General features: G+C 33.4%; 2 protein-coding genes across 2 annotated transcripts; one reads left to right on the top strand and one right to left on the bottom strand.

The window, feature by feature from the left end:
• Nucleotides 1–766: 766 nt before the first annotated feature.
• Nucleotides 767–5,884, bottom strand: LOC132548442 (radial spoke head 14 homolog). The gene is made up of 10 exons (XM_060212308.1): nt 5,750–5,884; nt 5,337–5,442; nt 4,905–4,991; nt 4,557–4,691; nt 3,336–3,412; nt 2,997–3,145; nt 2,308–2,424; nt 2,007–2,121; nt 1,562–1,624; nt 767–1,203 (listed from the first exon to the last, which is right to left on the bottom strand). Exons 1-10 carry the CDS (start codon nt 5,840–5,842, stop codon nt 1,120–1,122), a joined length of 1,026 nt encoding a protein of 341 aa, XP_060068291.1. The 5' UTR covers nt 5,843–5,884; the 3' UTR covers nt 767–1,119.
• Nucleotides 5,885–7,187: 1,303 nt separating this feature from the next.
• LOC132548356 (uncharacterized) lies at nt 7,188–21,119 on the top strand. Its single transcript, XM_060212212.1, has 14 exons — nt 7,188–7,278; nt 7,552–7,787; nt 8,853–8,912; nt 9,163–9,234; nt 9,543–9,594; nt 10,831–10,942; nt 11,275–11,487; nt 11,746–11,794; nt 13,742–13,814; nt 16,230–16,278; nt 16,906–17,027; nt 18,119–18,678; nt 19,300–19,443; nt 20,910–21,119. The coding sequence occupies exons 1-14, from the start codon at nt 7,188–7,190 to the stop codon at nt 21,117–21,119; spliced, it is 2,043 nt and encodes a 680-aa protein (XP_060068195.1).
• The last annotated feature ends 467 nt before the right edge of the window (nt 21,120–21,586 follow it).

The raw sequence follows: 21,586 nt of genomic DNA, 5'->3' as shown, positions 1-21,586 counted from the left end.
GTTGTGTAACATAATTGAATAATGTATGAAATTAAAATTTTTGGACAAAGGGCATGGCCCATTGGTCATGAAGAAAATTAGAACTCATGTGACATTCAAGATGGTTGCCATTTTGTGAATTGCTTTGAATAGTCTTATGAACAGAAAGTGAAAGTCACATTGTGTCCATGTGTAGTCCTTGCTGCAATTTGGATCCCAGACATGTCTATAAAGACCACAAAAACAACTGAAAAAATACCTTGTCATTGTAATTTTTGATCAAGAATGGACTATCTTTGTGAAGAGCTTCATAAATCTCATTTGAAATGGAAATTAATGTAAGGTTCTATTTATCACAAAAGCAATTTTCTTGTTCTATATCAATTTTTTGTAACATCACAATGCATATGATATCATGAAGTTATGTTACCACAATGGTAATAACAAAAATGGATGTAATAGGTGTTATAACATCGATAACTTGGCAGTATGTGACAAACATATCCATTTTTTAGTAACATGATGAATACAGATATTTGTACACTTATGTCTGTATTCACTGATTTTAATAATTTTATCCATTTCTTTAAATTCTTTAGAAGATACCAAAATGCTAATGGCTCATAAAAAGAAACCCCTTCAAGGAATAATACAAACAGTATCTCAATTGAAATGATAATCCACACGATATTGGTATATTTATATGTTTGTATTGATAGTATTTTACATGATATATACAAATGATGACATCATACTTCATTTACATAATTGTTTGAACATACTTGAATTGAGATACAAGATGAATTTACATATCCATCAAACACTTCATAAATAAGACATTTTTTTTATGAAAAAGAATATCAACGGAGATTTAAGCAATGGCTCAGTCCTTAAGTTGTTACTCTAAAGCAAGACTTCTTGTTTAATCAGAAGTTCAGAGTTTTATCACAGATAGTTTGACACAATATTTCCTCCAAATAGAATAGGTGTGGTTTGTAGAGACTTTGGTACAACATTTCTGGTTTTTCCAAGGATCAAAAGACATAATCCATCCTTTATCTAATTTACCACTAGTGGTGTACAAGTAGACATTAGTACAAATCATTTGTAGTTCCTGATTTTGTGATGACTGGTTTGTTTTCATGGTTTCCAAGTGATGACCTTGACAGCAATAGTGGCTGCCTTGACGACAGCAGGTATGGGGTCCAACATTCTAGCTTTGATCTGTAAAATAACAATAAAAATTCAAGTCAAAATATTGGTGCCAATCCAGAGTAAGATTAACCAAAAATGTGTTCAAGTTTCTAACTCTTCATATGTAATATGTATAAAGATAGAAATTGATTTTGATGACACAGATCTGATCAGTAGAAAAAAATGTAGTGTAAATGCTGCACAACCAATATCTTCAACTTGGTCCTCATAATGAATTACTAAAAGTGATGAATACATTTATGTTTTAATAAATTATCATAAATAATGAACTTTCATATCTGAAATAGCATATTTCTTATTTTTTTTTAAATTTCGGTAAACAAAAGTGAATGCTTTGTAATGAAACTTCCACTTGAATCTCATTTACCTTTTCAACATGATTCAGTAAAACCTTCCTCCCCTCAGGAGCTTCAGACAAACAGGTGAGAGCCTGCACAAGTAAACAAAAATTATCAAAATACCATCTGACAATGTAAAAGGGTTACCATTAATATATAATGGACTTTTGATAAGTATTCATATATTGAATTATTAATTGGCCATGATGTGTCCTAACAATGTCTTTAGATGACCTAAACCTTAAATGTAAGACATTGCTATCACAACTCATATTCATATGAAGATAAGATTTAAATCTCCTCTCTTATCTCTATGTAAAACAGATGATGTATTTTGTCATGTGATTTTACGCTAAGTGAAGAGTGGTTGTGAATACTTCATAATGGAAATAGACACACTTAATCAGAAATACTCCGTATGTTAAAAATTGTCTCTTTTAACAAAAATAAAAGGCAAAGAAGGTGTAAGCTGACCTTTAAAGCGTTAAGTCGCACCTCGCTGGTATCATCATCCACCAATTTTACTAGAGGTTCTATTGCCTTAGCATCATTGATTGCTGTGTACTTCCCTTTTGTGGTTATAGTTATACTGAAGGAAAAAGGACATTATTTCTATTTAATCATGAATAAGAGATACAAATATATTGGTAAATAAAAATATGAATATGATTAAAATCTCAGTTAAACAATATTTTAATTCAATCTGCATGTATATTATACAAAAATTGTTGAATAATAGCTGTTATTACAATACAAGAAATACACACAAACTTACGTCATCAGGGCACCAGCAGCATTAGCACGTACATCTGCAATTGGGTCAGCTAAAAGTTTGACCAGAGCCTGGACAGAGTTCACTTCCACTGCTTTGTTCTTCCCATCCAAAGGCACACTGAAAAACAAGTGAAACTTTCATACATTATACTGTATAGTTGACTGGATTCATTTGCTACATATGACAATAAATAAGAGGCCCAAGAAGCATAAATCCCTCACATAGCTAATTCAGCTATTCAGTTACTTAACAAATATTCAATATGTCACATATTTTCTGACATTGTTCCCTATTGGGTTCTGGCCTTGTGGTCAAACAGAACTTAGATTCACTATTGATAAAAATTTCTTCAGTCCAAACTTGGACAATAACCTTGTACAGAAAAAAAATTTTAAGAACTTAAAATTTCTCGAATTATGTCCCACCCCTCTCGCCCCAGGGGGCCAGGATTCAATGTTTTAACAATCATTCCTACTGCAGGAGTAGGTTTTAAAGAACTGCCCATACTCTATTTCCCCTATTGAGCCCTCCACTCCCTCCGACCCAGTGAGCAATAAAAAAACAAATATGCTTTTAGAAAAAACATAGATTATGTAATTTTCTAACAAATTTAATTCAATTATTGTTCTATGTTTGCACTTCACTCCAGTCTTCAGTCTAAGATTAATTTAAAGAAGAAGATTCATTACCTCAGATCCATAATGTCTCTGGCAGCTTTGGCTCGGATTACTGGTGAGTGGTGGTCAGCAAGCTTTGTGAATGTTTCCATAGCATTGGCCTTCAGCGCTTCTTCTGTATCCACCCTCATACAGTAGTGCAAAGTGTCTAGTATACAAACCTGTAAAAATGACATATAAAAATTGTTATTCACACATACTCTCTATGAATTCAGATGAAAATAAATGATATATTGATAATGTTTAATAAATTTGTTTCATTTAGACTGACAAATGTCTTAAAGCTTAGATTTACAGAAATGGATACATGGCTCCAACTGGCAAGCATCTTTATGCATCAACTCCACTCACCTTAATCTGTTCTAATTCAAGAGATAATTTCTTCACTAAAATTGGAATTAATTTGGCTGTCACTATTCCTTCTGCTCCTGTGAATTTACAAAAAGGCATTCAGCTGATGAATATACTTTGCTATATACTTTTCATCTTAAATGTGGTTTCAGTTACCATTTTGTTCATACTACTTTGAATAGATGGATATATCTCTTTATTTATCAAATGATATTTCATATTCTGTATGAAAAGATATTGAATAGTTACAATCTACAAGTAACTATAGGAAACCTTATGTGAAGTTATTGGAAAAATCATCTGCTCTTGATTTTGTATTATGATGTCGTAGATAGTGTAGTATTTGATCATTATGATATGAAAGATAATACTGTACTTTATTGTATATTATTGTGTCATTGATAATATTATACTTGATTGTATATTATGTCATAGATAATACTGTGCTAGATTGTATATTATGTCATAGATAATACTGTGCTAGATTGTGTTTTAGGATATCATAGATAATACTGTGCTAGATTGTGTATTATGATGCCATATATAATACTGTGCTAGATTGTGTATTATGATGTCATAGATAATACTGTGTTAGATTGTGTATTATGATGCCATATATAATACTGTGCTAGATTGTGTATTATGATGCCATATATAATACTGTGCTAGATTGTGTATTATGATGCCATATATAATACGGTGCTAGATTGTGTATTATGATGTCATAGATAATACTGTGCTAGATTGTGTATTATGTCATCGATAATATTTCTTTAACTGTGTATTATGACATTATAGATAATGTTGTACTTTATTGTATATTATGCCATATATAATACTGTGCTAGATTGTGTATTATGATGTCATAGATAATACTGTGCTAGATTGTGTATTATGATGCTATATATAATACGGTGCTAGATTGTGTATTATGATGCCATATATAAAACTGTGCTAGATTGTGTATTATGATGTCATAGACAATACTGTACTAGATTGTGTATTATGTCATAGATAATATTTCTTTAACTGTGTATTATGACATTATAGATAATATTGTACTTGATTGTATATTATGCTGTATGTGGTTGTGTTTGATGATGTTATAGATAATACTGTTTTTGTAGTTGACATATTATAATGTCGTCAATATAGCACTAAAATGCCTCTTGGTGACATATATGATAATGATATGTAGTTTACTTTGATGCCATAACATACCTGGGGGTGTTTCTGATATAATTTGAATGGCCAAATGTGCATTTTTTCTTGCTACATCTTCTTTATCATCAAACAACTTTGATATAGGGATAATAATTTCATGATCAAGAAAGGCATCTCGTCCAATGGCATGACCTGATAAAAAGGAAAATCAACGACAATTAACAAAAATATTTTGATTTCACATGAATATTTTTTACAGATTACATACAAGTAATTATATATATACATATACAGAAAAAATTTACAATCATGCATACCTAATGTCCTGTTCATTTAATTTGCTTTATTGCTTGATCACTTATTGCTCTATCACCTGTGTTTGCATTTTTGTAATCAGCAACTTACCACCAATCACATAAAGAGATTCTGTAGCCTTTTGTCTCACAGTGATATCCTCATCTGTTAGTAGCTTTTTCAAACTCTCGGCAATCCCTTTATTAAATAACAAACAAAATCTTTACAAATGTAAATCTCTAAACATAAATCAGTTACACAACAGGTCTTTTGTGGAATAAAAACAATATAGTAAATAGATAACTGATTTCTACATGCAGGTGTCTTGCCATAAGATGAGTATTATGTACAGGATACAGCAAAATGAGAGAAAAAATTATCTTTAGTATTTGGGTGCTCAGATCGACAAAATACAATATTTTCCAAAGTCAAAATTATCTGTCACTATATGGAAGAATTAGGACTGACAATATCAATAAAGTGACATCTATCATCTATCTAATTTACTGATTAGATTACTCAAATTAATTAGCTAAAGCTTACCACATCGGAGTGCTTCTGCAATGTGTTCGGGGTCATGTAAAAAATCACATAGTGACATAACAGCCCTCTGTCTTGTAAGTAAGTTGGTGTCATTTAATTCGCGGTTCTGAAAAAGAAAAAGAAAAAGGGGAAATGAGAAAGGCCAAAACATACATTGTGGTCTCTAATGTTAGTAGATTATATCAGATTTTTATACAAAAAAGGTACTTAAACATGGGGATATTTACAACTCCTCTGAGATTAATATCAGCGTAATCCTTTCAGGTGTAAATTCCCTGGGTCTAATTCTTATAGAACCACATGTCTTCTCAAAAGTCCTAATACAGTACAGTTACAAGTTATTCAACATGTTCACACTCATGAGACATGATTTTCATCTGTTCATGTAAACAACTTTCGCTTTGCCAACTTACGAGTCTCGGTAAAGCTCTATCACCAAATGCATATGGAGTCCGTGTTGTGTCTATCTGTGGAGGATATAAAGGAGATATGACGGTGTGTGCCATGGTCACAGTAATTTCGTGTTCACACCTACAACACTGTGTTTATCTTGTGTTTATAACGTCTATATCGTTCATTTCCATATGCTCACTTCCGAGTCTAGTTTCCACGGCGACACGCATGCGCAAAGAGGGCATATTTTTTCATTTCCATTAAAGCTTATTTTCGTAAATGACATCTTATCTTCTACGCACAGCTTACTTCCGATAAAATTCTTCATCAAACATTGTTGCTAATGTGATCAATCTTAACTTCGCACACCAATATAAGTTCATATATAATGCATCGGCGAAAAATAATCAGCCTTGTTTTCGCACTTTAAATGGCCATGAGCGGGAGATATGATTCATTTCAGTCTAGTCGGGAAGTGAAATGGTAGTCTCGGTGACATAAGCTAAACTAAGTGAACCAGAAAAACACTATGTTGATAGTGTAAAGGTATGTCTTACTGCTTATATAAAAGTTTTCTGGTATAACTCGAAGTCTGTGACTGCTGCAAGGTTCAACACGCTAGTAAAACAAATCCTGTTTAAAGGTAACCAGTTACAGCCACAATTTTCCATATTTCTTTCATGAGTCAAATTGGGACATGTTCTTAACCAAACTGATATGTACTACTTATGGAATGATTCAAGAACGTACGAATATTAACTTTTTAAAATGTATTATTCCGATAAACATAAATAAACACGAATTTAAACAATTATTTAAAAAAATCATCACGAGATAGATTGAAATTATCACGAGAAAGAGATTGATTTAAGACATAATATGCTTCATAAGTTCGTGTAGAATTATAAGTTTAGTACACATACTTGCAAAGCAGAGCAGTAGGTTTAACATAAAAGCTTATTAGTAAAGTAAAAATTAATGAATCACAAGTCTATGACAAAAAACTATGAAGCACATGAAAGCTGTGTAATAAAAACTGATAAGATAGAATTATAAAAGACAGAGCAAACAAAGCTTGATGCATTACACACTGCTGCAGATGACAAACTCACATAAAAACAAGGATAGGTTCATATTCACAAAGACAATAAACTATCAGGTCCTGGTACTGTAGATTAAGTTAAGTTTATTACCATCAAACCATGTATGTGTATACTTGATAGTCTGTTATTTATTAGCATGTATAACAAACTTATATATATGTCCATGACTATTTTAAATACATTTATGTTAGTAAAATCTTCTATTTTTAGATGTTTAACGTCTTTTGACTTTCAAAATAAAAGTGTTTTAGGCTTATTCAAACAAGTTTGTCTTTAAACAGAACTACATGTTGGGATAGAGTCCTGCTTTTGAAAATTATGTTACATTTCCATTTACAGTGGTAAGTGAAAGTTCATGGGAAGAAAGAGCAAAAAATCAAAGATAGCAAACCTAGAACTTGAAGCTGAGAAGCAGCAAGAGAAAATAAGAAACTCAATTTTGAAAGGTACAAATATTTTTCTTTGATTTTTGTAAGCATGTATATAGTAGTTTTCATAATGGTTAACATTTTACTGTTCGTATAACAATATAGTTGGAGATGAAAATAGGAATGTTAAGATGTATATGTTATTTCCTGATTTTGACTCTTTATCATTTTTGAAGAAAGAATTCATATCATTTTCATATTTCAATAACACTGACTCTTACAATTTCATGTTTTTCCCAAAATTTAATATGAAAGACATTGATTTAAAATAAAAACCATTTTTCATTTCAGTTTTTCGAGCAAGGCTTTCTGACCCTTGTGGTGGAGGGGCCTTGCTAGTAGGCAAAGACAAGAAAGTGTCTCCATCTGAAGACTTACAAAGCACTAATCACACTCAGAATGATAGTTTCTCCAGCAGCATGAGTGACAGCGATGACAGCCATAGTAAGGCTTGTCAAGTACATACTCGAACTAGGAGGAAGAGGAGGTGCAAAAGAAGACCTAAAAGGTCAAAGGTTGCATCTAAAGTAAGATGTCATTAGCAGTTTTGTTTAGTAAAAGATACAATTTTTAATTTAAGCAAAACTATTTACATGATTAGGTAAGATCACCACATTTATTCCATCACATACAAGATTTATATTAGAAAGTTAGAATTAGCAGTGTCCGATACATACATAGGAAAATAATAAAATTGGAAACACTTACGTATCAGAACATTTTCTTCAGGTTGGTAATGTCAATAGAATAGAACTTCTAATAACACAACTTGTGTTATAAGATCTTCTATTCAATAGGGGTCACATAAAGGTTTGACTGAGCATATCAATACCATAGATACCACCAAGAGCATCAAATTCATATGTGAGGAAGAAATCAATGGCATTAATTCATTCTTTGACACCCTCCTGGTAAAGAAAGATGACGTTACTATCAAAGTATTGGTCTATAGGAGAAAGACACACACAGACAGATACCTCAACTTCCGCTCACACCACCCCTTGCACCAGAAGTTGAGCATTATAAAAACCTTGCTCAACAGATGTGAAACAAATGTCACAGAAGAACAAGACAAGAAGGAAGAACAAAATTACATTTGTAGTGCCATCAAAACATGTGGATGCTGTGATTAGGCAATCCAGAAAGTTAACAATTAATCTGATAAAAGCAAAAAAACTAAAAGACATAACACCAAGGAAAAGAACAAAACAAAAGTGTCCATCCCTTACATCAAAGGTCTGTTAGAAACCTGATTCAGAGGATTTACTGTGCTCATGGTATTACAACAGCCGTGGAACCTCATAAGGCAATCCAAAATATTCATCCGTATGGCATGATTGTCTATTATGAAGTTATGGACCAAGCCATTATTTTTGACTTCATATTGTGTTTCCATGTAGGAAACCATGTAGGCCAACTGAGGTAGCAAAACTAATTGTGGAGTGACTTAACATCTGATATGAAAGTATTTATGCTTTATCAATTAGAAATGTTTCCAATTTCATCATTTTCACATATATATGTATTTATGATGCAGAACATATTTACAAGTTAAATCAAAATATAGGTATATATATATTTCACATGTTTAGGTACAAGACGAAAAGTCTGCAGTAACGAGGCATTTGAGGGCTGCTCATGATGTCAGAGATGTAAGACATAAGTTTCATAATAATTCATCATATTTGCCATCTGTTTTCAAGTCTAAAATCTGTTTTTATATCATAGTCTTATCAAATTAAATGGAAATAGATTACAACAAAAAGTAAAAGAACAATTGACAATCAATATTAATTTGTTAAAACCAGTTATTTGCATGTTAATTTTATAAGATAAGGGCTTGAAGGAGCATTGTTGTGTTTGATAAACATAACTTTCTGTTTATGTTATAATTTTGTTCAGGCCTTACACTTGAATGAATCAGCTGACAAGGGACAGGACAAAATAAGTCTAATAACAGTGGGCAGATTAACAGTAAGTTTTAGAAATAAACATTACAATATGAAATTACAAGAGATTTGATCATCCAGATGATGAAATTGTTAGAAATTATGTGATGTAACATGTACAAAAGGAAAACTTCTTGACCAGGTATTTTCGATATTTTCATCATGTCTTTCATAAATGATGGTTATCAGATTTTGTTTTCTTTTTGATAGATCATTCATCATATCTTCTATCTGTATTTAATAACAGGTAATAAATATTTGTCAGTATGTTAGAGAAAATTTCTAACATGTTTAAAGAAAATACATTTATGTGAGACATTTTACATTTCACAGAATAAAGTTGGACTATTTAATAAGGGAAGGAAGTCAGAAACAATATCCAGAGGTAAAGGATTTTCATTTTATTAAAGATGTAAAAAATAAGATCATAATAATGCAAAATTATAGATTATTAATTTGTGACGTGAGCTTTAAAACTTTCATTCAAGTTTGACCAACTGAAAAGACATGTCAGGATGAGTATGTCTTGGTCATCTATAATTGATGCCATGGTACAGATAAAGCCTTCAAAACTATCAACTTTATTTATACTCACTATGTGTTAATCCAGGTCAAAGTGCATAAAGGCCCATTTTGCCTTTTGAAGAAAATCAGATTATCTTGCATGATGAGGCAATTGACACTATATCTATGTTTAATCAGGGAATAAAAATCTGATTGTCTGTGAAAGCCAAGTATGTTACCACTGAACCTCCTTTCACATAACAAAACTTCCATACAATAACTTATAAGTTTATTTGAGCCCATCAGACAGTGTAAAAGTTTGATTAGGAACGCTTTGAAAACTTATCAGAAAGTCAAATGTCCAGTTTACAATAGAAAATTAATTTCTATGCAATCGCATCTTCAGTTTCATTGGGTTCATTTAGTTTCTTTCTTTGATGATACTCAGCGTGTTTTCTGGAAATGTGACATGCCTCTTATATGATGTTCAGTGAAGGTAGCCACCAGCTACGAAAAGGAGACCCACAGAAATGGCCCTGGCTGTTCATGGGGTGATAAACCCATAAAAAAAAACAAAAACCAAATTGCTTGAGATTGCTTCCTGGTCTAAAGATCAAAATGATATGTCACGTTAACTGAAAAAGAATGTTTTTATGCTATTTTTCACTTGCTTGCAACACAGTCCACTTTAAATGAATTCTTGCAATTAGATAGATGTATGGAAATTAATCAGATGTCACTGTGTCAATGTCCTCTGAGGTACTAGTGCATGATACATAACAAAATCTTGTAAATCAAAACTGAGTTCAAAACCGCACTTAAAATGTAAAAAGACTGAAAAGTTGAAAACAACTTGATAGATATTTGAGTATCAGGGATAATAAAGCTTTTGTACAGTAATTGAAAAATAATTGTCTATTTTTTCTACATTTTTCATGGACATTACTCATCATTTAGAGGTTTTATGTATGAAGCATGGCTCTGCTTAATTTTACCTTTTTCACAGCCATTGGCAAAGGAGTGAGCAGCGTGTATTGTATGATCAGCTAGCAGGATGATATCACATTGAAAAGACCAAAAAGGTTTGCAGTTCTACTCTTCATGATTCATATTTCAGACATTCATGTTTCGGATTCTGTAAAAAGGAAAACAGAGGATGACCTCAGGAACATTATAAGCCACAGTGATGAGAATGGGCCATCTTTAGCCACTGACATTGAACCATCTAGGTAAAACTGCTCAGGATCTGCCTTGTTATTGTCAATCCACCTCTTGCTATAGAAATTGAACTATCTGGCACTAAATCATTGTGATGTGACCCATGTTATGCTTGATAAATTCAATTGCCTTGGTAACTTATCAAACTAATAGCTGTAATAAATTTTCCAGAGAATAATAATGTTATTTTCCAATAGCGTATGCATAGAAATTATTTCTTTTGTTTCTGTGAAAAAAAAATCTACAAATTCTTGGAAAAATGATTAAAGTCCGTCAAAATATATTAAAGAACAGAATATTTTTATTTCTGTTGATGTAGATTTTTTGTTTGTTCATTTTTCAGTTCTGCTATTATAGACAATGTAAGTCAGAGGATAAATGAAGATAACCTATTGGGTGCCAGTTCTAAACAGACACATGCTTTAAAACACAGTTCTGAACAGAAACATATCAGGTCGAGTACTATTCTGAGCTCTGGAGATTGCAGTAGAAATAGTGCTAAAATGTCTATCACTCCAGTAACAGTCCCAATCAGCAAACAGGTCAACTTAGCAAGGTAAGAGTCACATGGACCATGATTTAAATTACAAACATTCCTTCATTTAAGTTTCTGTTGTTTCAAGTAACTAAGCTTTTGTTTTTCATTGTGTCAGCATTACATGATATTATTTGGTATAGTTTTTCAATGATAACGTATACATTTGATGATAGTCAATGTTGATATGATTTAGATTATGAAATTTAGTGAATCAACAACATAGTAATTTCCAAGATAGCTTTAAGTCATTCTTTAAGTACTTTTCTGTCTCTTCAGTTCCAGTAAGAGTACAGGAAGTGTTGGCCCTGAAGAAAAAATGCCAGAGGTAATTCTTTTATAAATCATTATACACGTATGTGTTCCTGAAGTAATAAATTGTCCTAAACCAGTAACATTAACTATTGATATGCTCTGGCAATACACTTTAAATGAAAAAATATGCAGCAGTAACTTACTTATTTGATTTTAGTAGTAATAGTCATTGATCTCTGCATAATAGTGATGACAAGAATAAAGAATCTTTCTTTTAGTTAATGCTGGTATTCAGTTACAGTGCAGTAACAGGGCCAGGTGAGCTTATGGCTTACCACAGAGTCTTTCTTCCATCAACTTTTCCTATCAATTGTTTCAATTCATAAATGACACAGCAGATTTTGTCTAGGGGAAGGGAAACCATTTTTTACATCAGCTCACCTGGCCCAATGGGCCAAGTGAGATTATGACATACAGTAGTGTTCATCACCCATCCATTAACTTTTCCTACCCATTCCTGCTTTATAGTCATGAACAACTGAGCAGTTTTGACCAAGTTTAGTCAGATGCATCTTTGGGAGAAGAGGACTCTTCTCAACCCCCTGGAGCAGGAGGGATGGGGCCCAGTAAGGGAAAATAGAGCAAAATTTCTGTAGGAATGGCAGGATACTATTCCAATTTGGTTTGAAGTATGCTTGGGTGATTGAGACTTTTGTATAAATGGTTTGGCTGACCCCCTTGGCGCAGAGGGGTTGAGCCCAATGGGGAAATAGAAACAAACATTTACAATTTGTTTCCTTTAGTTTGGGCAAGGCCATCAGATCACAGGTCAAGTTCAAATTTGAAATATCTTACTAGCAATTATTTTCTTATGACATTATGAAGCAAAGTTGACCAGAATCTAGAGAAGTTGCCAGAGAAGCCAAGGTCAAAGGCCAAGGTCAAATTTTGAACATTTAAGCAATAAATATTTTGCAATGATAATATGACACAAAGTTGATCAAAATCAAAATAGAAGTTGCCTGACTTCAGATCAAAATCACAAATTGGAAGTCGAATCTTGAATATTTGTCTGATAAATACTTTGTTTCAAAGTTTGAATATTTTTACTGTTTAATATATAGTGAAGAAATTTGAAGCAAAATTGACTAGATTCAAATGAAATTTCACATGATCACTATTCAAGGTCACAAAGGCATTATTTGAATATTTTGAATATTTACTGGTAGATTTTTATAACATTACATAGCAAAGTTAGCCAGAACTAGACTAGGAAGTTGCCTTATTAAAGTTCGAGGTCAGTGGGTTCAAAGAACAAAAATGAAACAAGTTATAGGATTACTTTGAGATCAGTACCAACATTCTATTTCTTAACTTGTAAAAATATTGTCTGAATGAAACAAATTGAGAATGACTAATAAAATGAAGCGTCACTATACTGTAGAAGGAAGCTAAAGGTGATGAGAATGGCATAGAAGATTAATTTATCGCATAACACACAATTAGTTACACAACTTCAGTGCAAATAAACAAAGTTCGAAAAGTGTAATGAATATATCACATATATTTTGTTTTTGGTGTATATTAGCAGTAATTCTATATCAGTATTAAACTTCCAGTTAAGATCAGTTTGAGTCCTACACACTCAGTGTCATTGCTAGGCAACAATTAAAACTAAATAATTCTAGTTTCATTTTCTTATTAGATGTGCGCTACATTAAGATCATCCAATTTTGAATTGGCCAAGGGTAGCTTCATCAATTTGGTTTCTTGGAACTGACCACAGAAGAGATATTTTGATGTTGAAAATACTTTAAAAAATCATTATAAAGGATTCTTAAAACCTATGTCTGAACATCAAGATATCAGTCAGTTGTACCTTTAAAGAAAACCAAAACTGAACAACTAGCAAAATACAGTAACTTAGAGGTACTCTCTTATAAAACAACATTAATCACTTAAAATTTGTTTTAAATCACCAATGTAATCCGAGTTAATTGTGAACTATTCTTTTCTGTAGACTCCACCATATGAGGAAATTGCAGTGCAGCTTATGCATACTGTAAAACCAAGGCTTGTGTTTCCTGGACAAAGTAAGATATGTTTTCATCACTATGTCTTCTTGTACTTTTATTGTTGTACTGTTTTTAGCACACAATCATCATGTCATCAAATTTCTGATGAATAGTTCCTTTTGGTCAACAAAAGTGCCCATTTGATCATAGAACTGATCAGAGAAACAGAACGCCTTACAGGTGGACAACTTGGATTTTGACAAAGAAAGTTTGTTGCCATTAATACTTTAAGATACTGAATGAAACTTTCTCAAATTTCATATGAAGCTACAGGTTCCTCTTGGTCCAAGGAAATTCTCTGAGACATTCAATTTTGAAATTGATCAAAAAAGAAAATGGCTGACAGATAATAATGTTAAATTGAAGTTACAGCTATTTCATGAGAAATGGTAGTTGATGAACTTTTCTCATGTTTCTTATGTTGGTCCCCGTAATGCCTTGTATTGCATCAACTTTGGGGCTGATTAAAAAAGATTGCAGATGCAGGGAAAATTCAGGGAGCTGACGGCAATTTTTCATTAATGTCAAAATGGCTTATCCTATGTTAAATTAGAATTAAAACAATAGGCCCAAAGGGCATGCATCACTCACCTGACTGACTCAGCTATTCAGCATTTAACAAAATATTTCAAATGTGACAGATAATTTCCCTATTGGGTCCCAGTCATTTGGTTCAACAGAAGTCAATATTCACTATTCATAAAAACTGCTTCAGTCCAAACTTGGACAATATCCTTGTATCGGAGAAGGATTTTTAAAAACTTACATTTCACCAACTTGGCCCCTACCCTCCCACCCCAGGGGGCCAGGATCTAATATTTATACAGAAACGATTCCCCATCACCCAGGAATACTTCAGACCAAATTTGGGCAATATCCAATCATTCTTACAGGAGGAGTAGCATTTTAAAGAATTTATTCTATTTCCCATATTGGTCTCTGCCCCTCCCTCTCAAAGGGATCAAGACCGAATATTTATGCAAAATTGATTTCCTTTCACTCAATAATACTTTTGCATCATATCAAAACATTCCTTCAGTAGGAGTAGGATTTTTATATTCCCCTATTAGGTCTTGCTCCATAAGGCCAAGAAGCACTAATCATACAAAACTGATTCCCCTTAACTCAAGAATGGTTCCAGCTAAATTTGGGCAAAATCAAATCATTCCTTCAGAAGGGGCTGAGGAATTGTTCTTTTTCCCTTAATGGGCCTTGCCCTAAACCACCAAGACCTACCGTTTATACAAATTGATTCCCCCTCCCCTCAAATAAGATTGTTTCAGACCAAATTTGGGCATTCCATTCATTCCTACAGGAGGAGTAATAGGAGTGAAAGGCAATACTGAAATGGCTAATTATCTTTGAAATAGTATTTTGCATATTGTTAAACGTATAAAGCTTTGATGCAAGCTACATCGTATGAAGCTTCAAATGGTGTTATTCAAATGGGCATTACAGTTGTGAAAGCAGTAGGTATTTTGCATACATAAAAACAGAGAATTCATTGATGCAATGAACACAACAAGAAGAAACTCTCAAGGTCCTCAGGTCAGAGAGCACAATACTGAAATGCCCAATTATCACAGAAATGAAACATATCACACAGGTTATACATACATGTTCTAGAGTCTCTGTAAACATCATAATTTTTGTCAGTTTTTACCAAAGTTATAGCCCTTGACATTAGTAATTAAAAACTCCAGTGTATCATTTGCCTAGTATAGAAACAGTTACAATTTTGTTAACGTGTAATATTTACATCAGAGTATTATGAGCATTGAAGGAAGAAAACCTTTCTGACAACCTTTATACCAGTAGTTCAAAGGTCACAGAGGCATTACAGTGCTGTAGGCATTAATGCAAGCTGCAGTTAAAAAAAAAACAAAAAAGTTACATAGTTAAGGTCAAACATCACAAGTGCACAATACTAACATATTTAATTCTTTTGGAAATGCTAGGCATTTGTTTACAAATATTACATTAATGTATTAAAAGCAATGGTGAAAAGTACAAATAAACAAAGTTCTTAGTGTCATATGGCCAAACGTCACGTCACAGATGCATTACAATCCTTCAGTGACCAATATTCTGGAATCAGTTTGTCTGTATTGCTATATTGTACTTCAATGTTTGGTGTATTGGAATAAAAGTCTGTTCCTCTGTAGACCAAATATTGTTACTCCACTGCTTTTGTAAATGTCATTTCCTTTTCAATCACTTAGTTCATCAGATTCAGTCATAGTTGCTATAGTGATAACTAGCAGCTGGTATACAGAGTGAGCCCCAAGATGACAATTGTTCCAGTTTCAGTAGTTCATGTGTGGTCATATACAGAATTCCAAGAAACTTAACAAAAATTAACAATAACTATGTAAAATATCAAGGTCACCAAATCTAAATTGTGTTACATAAGTATATTTTTTCATATACCAGGCATATTGGACAAGACGCGAGAGGAGTTACAGAAATTAATGAGACAAAAGTAAGGATTTTATATGTTGTCAAACTGCCAGTAGGTACACATACTGTTTTCTATATGAATACTTTATAGAAAGATGTTGCTAATTAACCATTATATAGATGTCCATGACTCATCATTTTGCTTGTACAGTCCTTTTTATTTTTTCATGTCTGGAACCCATGATACATATGATGTCTAGACTGATATGGCAATAAAATAAGTTGTCAATATTCTAGCTCATTGTGAGAATATCCCTGTATTTTGTAACTAACATTCTACACCTATTGTTTAAGTAGAAGGAAAAATTTCTTTTGTTGTCTGTTACATGTACTGGTCATCAACTTATTTTTGCAAAGTACTAAATTTTAACCAATGCTCATGGAAATGTTTATCAATTTCCACATAACTTTTTCAAATATTTTTGAAACAATGTCCTTCCTTTCTTTTTAAATTTGTGTGCAGAAATATCAGGAAATCCTTGACAAGAATAGGTAGGTGACCAGTACAGTATAATTGACTTAAGTAAATTTTCATGTCTCTATCTTTAATAATTTTACAATTAATTTATATCTCCAACTTGAAGTTTAACTGATGCAGGTTTGTATTTAGATATACAATGGTATGTACAATGGAAAAAGCTATTTTCAGTGCTCCAAGATCTGCAACTCCAACACCAAACTTTTTGAAACTTGGTGGCACATGTACAGGCTCAGTAAAGAGGTCCCTTCTGGAAAGATTTTCGCCTGAGAATAACCAAGTAGAAAGTGAAGGTAGTATTGACATGCCAGGATACTTGCTTTTAAAATGTCATTTCAAGCTGAAATTGCTTTCTCTATTTGTGATTGGTCTGCAATAATATGATTGTTAGGATGAAACCCAATGATGTTTTTTTTAAAAAGAAATGTCCTTCACACATATTGAAGGTCATGGGATCTATTTATTTTGAAGGCTCAAAAAAGTTCTTCTAATTAAGCAAAATAATTTTAGATTTTTGGTGTTATGGGATAAAAATTGTTTCTTGTACCTTTGAGTAGTATAAAATCTGTTCCAAGATTCAAAATCTATAAATTATGAAGCTGTCCAGAAGGCTATGGTAGATGAAAAATGTTTAGCCTGGATTGCAGTATGAATGGCATTGAATACTTGAGATACATGCCCACTGGGCCTCTTGTTTAAACATGATTTTGCAAATCCTACCTTAAAACCCTATCCCCATCCTAGTCCCCACCACTCTCCCATCAACAATAATAGGAGTTAAAAATAAAAAGAGATTGTAAAGTGTAGATCATGTGTACAGTTCTGTCCAATGTACAGTCTGTCCATGTAGAATTATAATAGAATCTAACATGGGCCTGTTCTGTGGACAGTGATATCACAATCCAAATTTAAGCATTTAATGGTATGTCAGCACAAGGCTTGCTAAATTATTTTTCTCACATAAAAATAGTAACAAATTTTAAGTTTATTGAACCATCACTATTGTTCCATGAGATATGCATCAGAATTGATGATGCTATCACTTTGCATAAAATGATGAGTCTACCCTATTGAGTGTAGTGTCATAGTGCACACCAGCTGTCTTTCCCTACCCATGTGAGAGAAACCAAGAGATCACACCTGTGAATTATATGCAAATCGCTACAGATTTTTATGAGTCATAGTAATATTTTGTTTGAAATTAGATTTTAGATATATACTTTACCATTACATAATTTCCATGTTGCACCATTATCTAATTACCACAATAAAAGTTGGGTTTTAATTTCTTTTTCTTAATATTCTACACCATACATTTCATTGATATATAACAGAAAAACTTATTCTCTTCAGCAATTTCTTTTTCCTTCTTATCTATTTTCAGGATACCTTAACAATGCTGGACAATCAGAGATCATCCAATCAGAACCAAGGCTCTGTGATATTACAAAGCCATTGAAAAATAACATCTCTTCAAACATTGTCACTGATGCACATGTCTTATTGAAGTGTAATGACTTAGCTATTACAGAGACTAAATGCTCACCATTACCCAATAATGGGAAAACTCAAAACTTCAATCCAGATGCAAGGAAAATTTTGTGTCAAAATGACTCAGAAAGAGCAAAGAAATTCATCACAATTCCACAGTATAGACAAGATGAGCTGGATACAGACTTTTATAATGAATCACAACCGATGAAAGTAATTAAAACAAAACCTGGAGGCCCTCTACAGCTTCATCCTGATATTCATCATGACATTTTCTCAGGTATTCATCCTGATGTCTCGATGGATACTATTGAGTATACCACCAGAGACCGAGACTCCAGCCAGCATGATTCCCAGTCTTCCAGACCTAGCCTTCACAGTTCCCAGACTTCCTCCATCAGTCATCCTGAAAGGAGAGCCCTAGACTACAACCCGGTGCTTAGTACAAACAAGGTAACTTTCTGTAAGAATTAGAAATAGCAGTATTCATGTCTGTGCAGAAAAATCCGTAGGTTGATTCAGACTACATGCATTTCCTTGCCTTTGTGACCAGGAACTATGGGATCTAGTTTTGCTAGGTGTGCTATAAATGAGAGAGCAAAGGAATAAGTTCCAAGTCCAGGTTTAAACTATCAAATAGTTAAACACATTTGAATCCAAGAAATTGATTGAACAGCGTTGCTTAGAAAAAAATCAGTTTGTTCCCCAAAACACAAGACGGATAGTGGAGCAACCAGTTTAGGGCTGACTTCATCTATGTTGATTATGTGTTCACACTTTAGATAGCAATGGCATCACAGTTATTGACTGACCTTTGACTTATTTGCTTTCACATTGTCTTTCCATCTGAAAAAACTTATACCCGGATTTGGAATCAGTTACTTGCAGTGAAATTCCCTGGATATTGACAACATATCCATTTTTAATGAATTAGAAGCTGTGTGTTTACACATTCTCTGCCCCTATGTCAAGCTTTTTGCTGTACTGATAGCATGAAGCAAACGGCAGTGACTCTGGGAGATCAGAATGGTGTATACACCGTTAAATATGAATACATTTTTTACATATTTACAGGCAGTTGTTGCAGAGTTGCGACACTATCCACAGCATCTTCAATTGCAGAATGGTACATACTACAGTGACAGTCTGAATGATTTGTTGCCAGCAGAGCAACAGCAAAGTCATAAGGTACACAGTCATGATGGATCAACGGGGAAAGTCTATCATAACATACATTCAGTTAGGGTAGGCAATTATTTCTTAAATTTAGATATTTGATTCGACTGCTAGGGGCCAAGGACAGTGCCTCAAAGGGGGAAGTTTGCTGAAATTTTGCTTTCAAAATGCTACTCGTCCTCCATGCCTTATTTGATTTCAATAAACTTTGGCCTGATTCATCCGGGATGGAAATGATTCCTTAAATTCAGGATTTTGATTTGACCAATGGGGCCTGAGGGACAAGGTCCCAAAGGGGGAATAACAGAATTTTGCTTGAAAACCCTACTCCTTCTTCCTGCCTTGGTGGATATCAACAAGTTTGATTTATCAGTTGGGGAATAACAATAAATAGGAGGTTAGCTGAAATTCTGCTTTAAAACGCTACTCCTCCTTTATACTTCTGTGGATTTTAAGCATCCTTGGCTAGATTCATCAGTCAGGGATGGAGATTATTTCTCAGAAAGTTGATTCAGCTCTTAGGGAATTGAGGGCAGAGCCCCACAAAAGGAAATAAGACAATATTTTGCTTCAAAACACTGCTCCTTCTTAACAGCTGGGTAGATTTCAACCAAATTTGGTCAGAAGCATTACTGCAGTTGGGTTGCTATTTCTTAAATTATTAAAATTGATTCAACCACTGGGGGTGGGCAGCACCCAAACTGAGAAAGTAATTTAACATTTGTTTCAAAATGCTACTCTTTCTTCAGGCTTGCAGGGTTTTCCATAATTTTGTTAGTAGTAGGCTGTGTAGGAGGCTGGCCTGCTGTGTACATGTAGTTGTGTACGGAACATTATTACGGAACTGGATTGGTGTAGGCAGCCAAATAAAGTAGCCGGTCAAATTGGCCGACGACCGGCTCTTATGGAAAACCCTGGGCTTGTATGAATTTAACCAATGTGGTACAAACAATGTGAGTGGAGAATCATTTCTTAAATATAGAAAATTGATTTGACCCCAAGGGACCTGTGGGTGGGCCCTAAATGGGAAAGTTAGATAACGTTCTGCTACAAAACACTACTTCTTCTTAATGCCATGGTAGATTTCAACCAAATCTGGAAACATTATCAGGGAGTCGCACCGAAATCAAACATGCATGAAATGATCCTGAAATTGTTCTGACCAAATCTTATTTTTTTTTCGCTTTGGTCATGAAAATGTTCATAATTTAAATTCATCAGACTACCATCAGTGAATTCTGTGGTTTGCCCATCCATTTTTTGATTGTCAGATGACCATTAAGGGCCATGGCCCTCATGTTCTTCTTAACTTTATGGAATCATTTTTATGATATAATATAATCACTAGAAAAGTTTCAACTTGGCTTTATAATCATGTTGCTAACGATTTTTTTAATTAATCTTATTATCGATCACCACACAGTGCCAATGGATTTCCTTATAATCTTTCACCCCACAAATTTAATTTTCTTCAATGATAAAAGATTTATAGATTTTTTTGTTTTCAGACAAGGGTGCCAATGGATTTCCTTGATATGTTGGATAGTCCCCAGCCCAAAGTCAAATCACCAGTTGCAGTCATGAACATGTTGAAGTCAACAACACCAGACTCTGATGGCTCCCCTCTGTGGCTTCCTATTCCACCTCCATTTCTGAAAAAGCCAACATTTGACACACCAAGTCCTCCAGATAAGCTATACCCTCGTCTTCTGTACTGAATGATATCTGCAGCTACTGTCAATGCTTGTAAAAATGCTCCACACCATCACAATATCTGTGGAATTCCAAACAAATTCACTGGACTGACATTGTGAAGTCAATTAATATTATTTTCCAACATTGTGAAGAAATCTTTGACAAGTATATAGAGAAAACTTCCCTAGAACTGTACACAATATGTACATAAATTGCAAAGTACATTGCAATACTGAAAAGTTCATTAAGTCTCTTGACTTGGGTAATATTGCAAAGAGAATCCCTAACAATTGTATCAAGAGAATTTCCTTTCAACTGGTAATATTGCAAAGGGAATCCCTGACAAACATATCAATGGACTTTCATTTGACTGCTATTATTGCAAAGGGAATCCCTTGCATGTATATTGAGGGAATTTCGTTTGAATGTTAATATTGCAAAGGGAATCAACGGATTTCTTGTAGATTGTATAACGAAATTAAGTATCCAA

Source organism: Ylistrum balloti, unplaced genomic scaffold (assembly GCF_031769215.1).
Source record: "Ylistrum balloti isolate Yb309-2 unplaced genomic scaffold, AGI_CSIRO_Ybal_v1 Utg370010, whole genome shotgun sequence".
NCBI classification, from domain to species: domain Eukaryota; kingdom Metazoa; phylum Mollusca; class Bivalvia; order Pectinida; family Pectinidae; genus Ylistrum; species Ylistrum balloti.
The sequence above is the reverse complement of the archived record's forward strand: the minus strand, read 5'-3'. Positions and strand labels throughout refer to the sequence as shown.